This window comes from Hyalella azteca, unplaced genomic scaffold (assembly GCF_000764305.2).
Source record: "Hyalella azteca isolate HAZT.00-mixed unplaced genomic scaffold, Hazt_2.0.2 contig6161, whole genome shotgun sequence".
NCBI classification, from domain to species: domain Eukaryota; kingdom Metazoa; phylum Arthropoda; class Malacostraca; order Amphipoda; family Hyalellidae; genus Hyalella; species Hyalella azteca.
Window position 1 is genome coordinate 1 of NW_025936329.1, and position 8,465 is coordinate 8,465.

Genomic DNA, 8,465 nt, shown 5'->3' on the forward strand with positions numbered 1-8,465 from the left:
ACCCATACCCTCCTCATCACCCCTACCCTCCTCATCACCACTACCCTCCTCATTACCACTACCCTCCTCATCACCACTACCCTCCTCATTACCACAACCGGCGTGCCTCATCACCCCTACCCTCCTCGTCACCACTACCCTCCTCATCACCACTACCCTCCTCATTACCACTACCCTCCTCATCACCACTACCCTCCTCATTACCACAACCGGCGTGTCTCATCACCCCTACCCTCCTCATCACCACTATCCTCCTCATCACCACTACCCTCCTCATTACCACTACCCTTCTCATCACCACTACCCTCCTCATTACCACAATCGGCGTGCCTCATCACCCCTACCCTCCTCATCACCTCTACCCTCCTCATCACCACTACCCTCCTCATTACCACTAGCCTCCTCATCACCACTACCCTCCTCATCACCACCATCCTCCTCATTACCACAACCGGCGTGCCTCATCACCACTACCCTCCTCATCACCACTATCCTCCTCATTACCACAACCGGCGTGCCTCATCACCACTATCCTCCTCATTACCACAACCGGCGTGCATCATCAAAGACACTTCTGTAGCCTGCAGTACTGGCAGCGGTTCCTGTTGACCCTGTGCCAAGTTTCGCACCCACAACTCACCGTCCCTGGACATGCCGAGTTGCAGACACTTCTGCAGCCTGCAGTACTGGCAGCGGTTCCTGTTGACCCTGTCGACGACGCAGTTCTTCTGGCGGGGGCACTGGTAGTTCACCACCGACGACTGCGAGCGCCGGAAGAAGCCCTTGCATCCCTCGCACGTTATCACCCCGTAGTGCACCCCTGAGCTCTTGTCCCCGCACACCTTGCATGGGATGATCTCGATTTGTGCTGCAAACAACAACAATAATGTGTTACTAGAATATTATTTATTATAGTCATGATATACTTATTATTAGTTTTAGACTATTATTATTATGGTTGTGATATAATTAGTGTACTAGTGTGCGCTGTAAACAATAATAATATGTTACTAGACTATTATGATTATAGTTATGATATAATTATATTTAGTGCACGTTGCAAATAACAATAATAATATATTACTAGACTATTATGATTATAGTTATGATATAATTATATTTAGTGTACGTTGCGAACAACAACAATAATATATTACTAGACTATTATTATTATACTGTAGTCATGATATACATATAATTAGTATATATTGTGGTTACGTTTCTGTTATCTGATAGTGGTGCGAGATAGGGTATAGGATATAGGCGGAAGGGGTTTTTATGATATAAGTAGTAAAGATGGTATCACCCTCAACTGGGTATAATGGATGGTATCATTAAGGTGCATGGTAAAGATGGAATTATATAGGTGCCAGTGATGGTATTATATATGTGGTAAAAATTGTATCACCATCAACTTGGTATAAGGGATGGTATTATCAAGGTACATTGTAGAGATGGAATTATATAGATGCCAGTGATGGTATTATATAGGTGGTATAAAGATGGTATAATATAGGTGTAAGATACTGGTGTTATATTTGTGGTGAAAATGGCTTCGCCTAAGTACAAGTGATAGCATTAATATATAGGTGGAAAGGATGGTATTAAATAGATGCAATGGATGGTATTATTCACCGTCTATGCTACTAATGTCGCCATATCACTTAAGTCGCCAGGCTTTAATAGAAACTATAATGAATAAAACTGAACATGCCGGTACTTAGCTTCCACCTCCGGTACTTTAAGATTTGCGTATTTTAGAATCCTTGTACATTTTTAAACATAGGCCCAGTTAGAATTCAACTCAACTTATCCATGGAAATTGTGAATAGATAGTTTTTTGTGCTCTATTATCTGTAAATTTAGGTTTTTAATTGTGTTCTATGCTTTCAATTGTATTAATTTGTGACTTCCTATATGAATTTTAGATTCTAGGAACTGACGATGGAGCTGGACTCTGAAATGTTTTCTATAAAGATATGAATTTTTGTGGACTATTCTTTGCATTTAAATCTTAAGTGAACATATTTCTAGCACAATCTAAACAGCTTCATAGTTATTGAATGTTTTTGTAACCCTTATAAATCGTAGTTCTGATTAGTTCTGTAGGGTTTTTAGTGACAGGTGGCGAGGAATGTGCTGTGTCTGCTGGATGGCCTAAAAACGGCCAAGTCCGCGGACATAAATGGCCAAAAAAGGCTTTTATTCAAAATTTACTATTTAATTTGTTGGTCCCGGCACAAAAATTCAATTTTTTTAGTTTTTCAAATTTCGATAAGGAATTACCTACATCATAAATTTCGTCCGATGAACGCAACTGATAAAAAAAATAAAACGCGGAATTTATACACGGCCTTCAACGTGTTGGTGGCCTGGCACTAAGTGGCAGTGACGGTAGCTTAATGGCATCGCACCAAGTATTATCTATCTATTTATCTATCTATATTATCTAAATATTATCTATATTATTTATCTAGGTGCATGGTATGGTATATTCAGCTGTATAGAAAGCATGGTATTATCTAGACGCAGCTACCATCCCTCGCTCTATATTATAGCCAGGGATGATAATATAGAAGTGTAAAGGATATTATGTAGGGTAAATAAATGATATTGTTCTAGTGACAGAAGCATAGGATGGCCCAAGCATCCTGGGTCTGTACTCACTGTAGAGGAGACGGGAGAGGTATGTCATTCTGTACACATGGAAAATGATAACCGGATTGGTGCCAAACTTTGAGAGCGAGACCTTCAGGATTGAGACATATCACAACGAGAGAAGGGGGAGACTGTGTAAGATACCCCCCGTGTAACAGGTCTGCGGTCAGATTTCAATCCCTGCGAGAAGGATCACTTTCCGTGGCGGGGCCGAGGTTGTTTAACGTCCTACTAGGAAGGGATGGATCAAAGAGAGGGGGAGTTCACCCTGGAGACCTTCAAGAGACAACTGGACGTGTTCCTGGGCACAATCCCAGATCGACCTCCCCTGCAACACTACCAGCGGCGAGAAGCAAGCAACAGCATCGTGCATCAGGTGGCCCAAAGATCCGTCGTGGCCTGGGACTGCTACGTCCGAAAGAGATACTTAGGATACTAAGGTATTCTTCATGGGCAAAAAGATGGTATAATCTCAATGATTGAGATGGTATTGTAAGCAAGACGGTTTATCCGAACATTTGCCGAGCAGGAAAGTGAGCTTGGTATATTGCACGACGGGAAATGGTATTAATAACGAAGGTACTCATGAAAAAATACAAAGCATAGTGAATATGAAGAAAGAAATAAACCCATCGAATGGCTTGCGCTGAATCACATGGTAATATTCAGGTCTATATATAGGATGGTATCATCTAGGTGTGAGAGATGGTATTACATAAAAGTAAGGTATGGTATTATCTGGGTGGTCGAAATAACATAACATAACATAGTGATGTCGGCGCTAGAGTGTAGGCCTGATGTGGCCTGTCGCCGAATCTTGAAATTTTCGTGCCTTGTTCACAGAAGATCTAAAACTAAATCGTGTCATTTGACTGGATCTTTTCATGAGTGACGATATTTTGAAGTAGCTACTAGTCTTCCACCGGGTTCGATATGGTGCTAGGCATTTCAAGTCTGAACATATATCAAGTCTGATAACATAGGAGCAATGTATGGTATTGTCTAGGTGGTAGAGATGGTATTACATAGGAGCGAGGGATGGTATTGTCTAGGTGGGAGAGATGGTATTACATAAATACACCAGTAATAATAAAAACAATTATAATAATAATAAATAAATTATAAGAAAGTTTAATTTCATTGCATGTAGGAGCAATGGATGGTATTGTCTTTAGGGGGAGAGATGGTATTATTCGAGTGTAACGAATAATATTATTTGGGGGATATAAAAGAGTAAAGAATATCATATGCAGGGTAACTAGATATTGTTCTAGTGGTAGGAACAGAGGATGACCCGGAGCGTCCTTATATATTGAGTTATACTTCGGCCCAAACATGATCATATATTAAATTATGAAGATACATATATATCTATGTATCTTCATATACTGTATCTATATATCTAATATAGATATATGATATATTAGATATATCAAATATCTATATATATATATGAAGACACATATATATAGATTTTGGATTATGTTCACGTGCCTCTTACCTGCAGGTTCACGTGCCTCTTACCTGCAGGTTCACGTGCCTCTTACCTGCAGGTTCACGTGCCTCTTACCTGCGAACCTGGAACCTGTAGACTCGACCATTACGCTGGTCGAGTCGTGCTGGTCGCTCACGCCGTACCTGCGATAACAAAAATATATTTAAATTATTTATAAGTTATTATAAACATTTATAGTGAATACATATAGTAAAGAATTGTTAGTTATTGAAAATAGTGAAAACATATAGTGACATCACCATCAGTCATATCACCAACACGCGCTTATTACGCGAGTGACATTAATGCCTGCTTAAACTATTGCTGCTTAATTAGACATTAATGCCTGCTTAAACTATCGCTGCTTAATTAGACGTTAGTGCCTGCTTAAACTATCGCTGCTTAATTAGACGTTAGTGCCTGCTTAAACTATCGCTGCTTAATTAGACATTAATGCCTGCTTAAACTATCGCTGCTTAATTAGACATTAATGCCTGCTTAAACTATCGCTGCTTAATTAGACGTTAATGCCTGCTTAAACTATCGCTGCTTAATTAGACGTTAATGCCTGCTTAAACTATCGCTGCTTAATTAGACATTAATNAGAGCATATAAAATTCTTACGTAATTCGAAGTATTAAAATACTGACGTGAAATAAATATCACAAATGGCACCGGAAATTGGCCCAAAATATCGTGCTATGCGAATGAACTAGATCGAGGATGAAGTTCATTCTCCTATCACTGTTTCCAACCCCTACCCCTCATCCCTCTCTCTAAACCCCCCCATGCACGGCCTGCGTATCTGCTCTGTACAGCTCCCTGACGGGCAATGCCAAGTACCAGCGCTAAAACAGCGCAGAGTTCCGTCTCTGCCGAGCTGCTAGAATTTTGTCTCTGTATCAGCTATGGCGCAGCGCAGTTTTAGGGATAGATGGCCGGTTATAGTTTCACGGCTCCATCCTGCTAAAGCGCGACCAGCCCGTCTAAACCCGGCGCCGGTCTCGGCTCAAAATTTTAACTGGGATGCCTGCTGATAATATCGCTGCTAAATTAGAGGTCCTGAACAAAGCAAATGTCTGGCCGAAAGTTGAAGTTGTCTGAGAGAAACCCTCGGTACTTAAATCGAATTGTGAGGGACAATCCGGAGACCACGGCTGTTAAAATTACACTGTTATAAAAATTACGGTTAACGGTTATACCGGCGTTTCAGTGGCCGGTCGGCACATGAAAAGAAACACCGTATCGCCGTTTTTATTCTAATTTAACACTGGAAATCCGTAAAACATTCGATAAAAACGGTGAAACAGTTTATTTTCACGGGGCACCGGCCACTAGAATGCCAGTGATACTGTTTTTTCACCGTTTTTTCTAACAGTTTACTGCAGGTCTCAATGGACACCTACAGAACCCAGTTTCCATAAAGACTGTCCACCGAGAACTGCACTGATCTGGATTCTGTGGATGAATTGACATTAGAAAACATTTTATTTCGCATACAAATGCTTCAGAGCGTTTAGAGTGGTGTATAAACCTCCAGAATTGGTACCTCGATCAGTGTAAAATTGTGATTTTCAGCGACAAATCATCGTTTACCTTATTTTCAACCTCTGGCCGAGTTAACGTTTGGAGACAGCCATATGAGACTGCCTCCTCCCAACCGTTAAACATGACGTGGGATCTGTGATGATCTGGGATGCTATTTCTTGGAAATCCGGCGGACCATTGATTTCTCTTCATGGAAGAATCAACAGCCTAATGAAGAATTTTATTTTGGAGCGCCGAGTTTAAGAATTCAAGAATTTGAGAATTTTGGAGAATCAAGTTCATGCAATGGTTCAAACACTGTTTCCAGAGGGGAACACCATCTCTGAAGATGATACTGCCCGATACATACACCTGGAATTGTTAAAAAATGACACGAGGAACATTCTAATGAAGTTGAGCATCTCATTTGGCCACCACAATCGCCAGACAAGAATCGAGCATTTATGGTAGATTTTAGAGATGCAAGTCAGAAGTCGATTCCCGCCGACATTGTCTTCAAAAGAGCTGGAGGGAGTTTTAACTGAATGTGTTAAAATTCCTTTGGAAACAATTCACAAGTTGTATGAATCAATACCTCGGAGAATTGAGGCTGTATAATTGCCGCAGAAGGTGGACATACACCATACTAAAATATATTTTGCTGATATTTCTCAGCTGTTTCCCTTATTTTGTCTTATTCTGTATTTTCGTCGTGCGATTTTATCCGAATTCGTAAGTGAACGTCAAAACAGAATTGAGTTCTTAAGCCACGCGCAGCTCTATGCATCATGCAGAAAGTCGAGAGACCACTACATGAAACCAATGCTATTTACAAATTATGCCTGACAAAATAAGGTTGTAGACTTCTCCAAAATGTAAATCACATCGGTTTGACCAGCACGACATTAGCCGCAGACTCACATGCCATTGCAAGCCGGAGGACCAAAGAACCACATGCGGGAGGCCCACAACGAGGCCTTCACCCGTGCCATGTTGGAGGCCTTGCACCAGCATCATGCGGTGCCCCCGACGCCTGCACCAGCATCATGCGGTGCCCCCGACGCCTGCACCAGCATCATGCGGTGCCCCGACGCCTGCACCAGCATCATGCGGTGCCCCGACGCCTGCACCAGCATCATGCGGTGCCCCGACGCCTGCACCAGCATCATGCGGTGCGTTGAAATTATTCTCGGATTAATTTAAGTTTAGTTTTTGAACCGTATTTAAGATATTTTTTATACACAGTTAGAAAAAAACATTAAAAAAAGCGGTCTTACCGGCGTCCATATATAGTGGCCGGCCGCCAAGGGAAAATAAACCGTTTATCCGTGTTTTCAGATGTTGTACGGGTTTCTAGTGTTAAATTTGAATAAAACTGATATTACTGATATTTTATCCTTGCAAAGATATTTTTTATTTATTTATTTATTTCCACGGTCGTACGATAAAAACGGTCGTACGGTGTTTCTTTTCACGTGTCGGCCGGCCACGAGAACGCCAGTGAGACCGTTTAACGGTGATTTTTCTTACAGTGTTATGTACTAATGTCATTTCCAAATTTTACTTTCAAGCGTTGCAATAGCTCTTCACCTCTTGAGAATGAATATTGATATATTCGAAACTTCGCATTACAGTAAAATGTCATTTGGTAATCTGCTTTTTGATCTCCTAGCACCAGCAAGAAAATTCGCTCGGCTCATTGAACGTAAAATATAACTCAGTACTCACTGCAGTGAGCGACAGAGAGCGCATTTTCTAGTCAACGAAAACGTGAAGTCACGAACAGACAGACAGACGGACGGACAGACGGACATGGCGAGCATAAACAATATTGCATTTTTTCCATAAATGAGAAAATGTGCTAAAAATTAGGAAATTGTTCCTGCAAAGTATGCTCTGGTCTTCAATCAAACCTGCACAAATGAAGAACTCCTGCTTAACTACACTAATATCAATATTAACAAACCATTAACCACTAACAAATACAACTTATTACCTTTTACGAATCAATTCATACTATTAATAACCATGNCGTGTGTGGGGCCAAGTGTCCCGTGTGTGGGGCCAAGTGTCCCGTGTGTGGGGCCAAGTGTCCCGTGTGTGTGGCCAAGTATCACGTGTGTGGGGCCAAGTGTCCCGTGTGGGGCCAAGTGTCCCGTGTGTCGGGCTCAGTTACTAGGGGCAGACTGTAGTATTCCCCCATTTAATAACCGAGCCGCGGCCAGAGTACAGACTCTTCGGGAGGGATCACTGTCCGTGGTAGGACCGAGGCTCTTTAATGCCCATGGTTTTAAAACCATAGAATAAGGGTTTTTCGGGGTTTTAAAGCCAAAACCATGGTTCTATTATTGCCTTGCCAAAAGCGCTGAGAGGAGGGGAGTTTACCCTTGCAACATTCAAGATACAACTGGACAAGTGGTTGAGAAAGATCCCGGATTGTCCAGTAATGGGAAACTACCCTCAGCAAGTGACAAGCAACAGCATCTTGTTAGTGTCCAAGTGTCCCGTGTTAGTGTCCAAGTGTCCCGTGTTAGTGTCCAAGTGTCCCGTGTTAAAGTCCAAGTGTCCCGTGTTAGAGTCCAAGTGTCCCGCGTTAGAGTCCAAGTGTCCCGTGTTAAAGTCCAAGTGTCCCGTGTTAGAGTCCAAGTGTCCCGTGTTAAAGTCCAAGTGTCCCGTGTTAGAGTCCAAGTGTCCCGTGTTAAAGTCCAAGTGTCCCGTGTTAGAGTCCAAGTGTCCCGTGTTAAAGTCCAAGTGTCCCGTGTTAAAGTCCAAGTGTCCCGTGTTA

The 8,465-nt window shown here is 41.9% G+C and overlaps 1 protein-coding gene across 1 annotated transcript in view; it reads right to left on the reverse strand.

Annotated features, from left to right (window-relative positions):
• Positions 1 to 640: 640 nt before the first annotated feature.
• LOC108675023 (nuclear hormone receptor family member nhr-23) overlaps positions 641 to 8,465 on the reverse strand; it is a gene marked incomplete at its 3' end in the record, with an annotated part of 12,154 nt that continues 4,329 nt past the window's right edge. The window contains exon 2 of the mRNA XM_018163008.1: positions 641 to 868. Coding sequence (XP_018018497.1) covers positions 641 to 868 — 228 coding nt within the window. The remainder of the gene's footprint in view (positions 869 to 8,465) is intronic.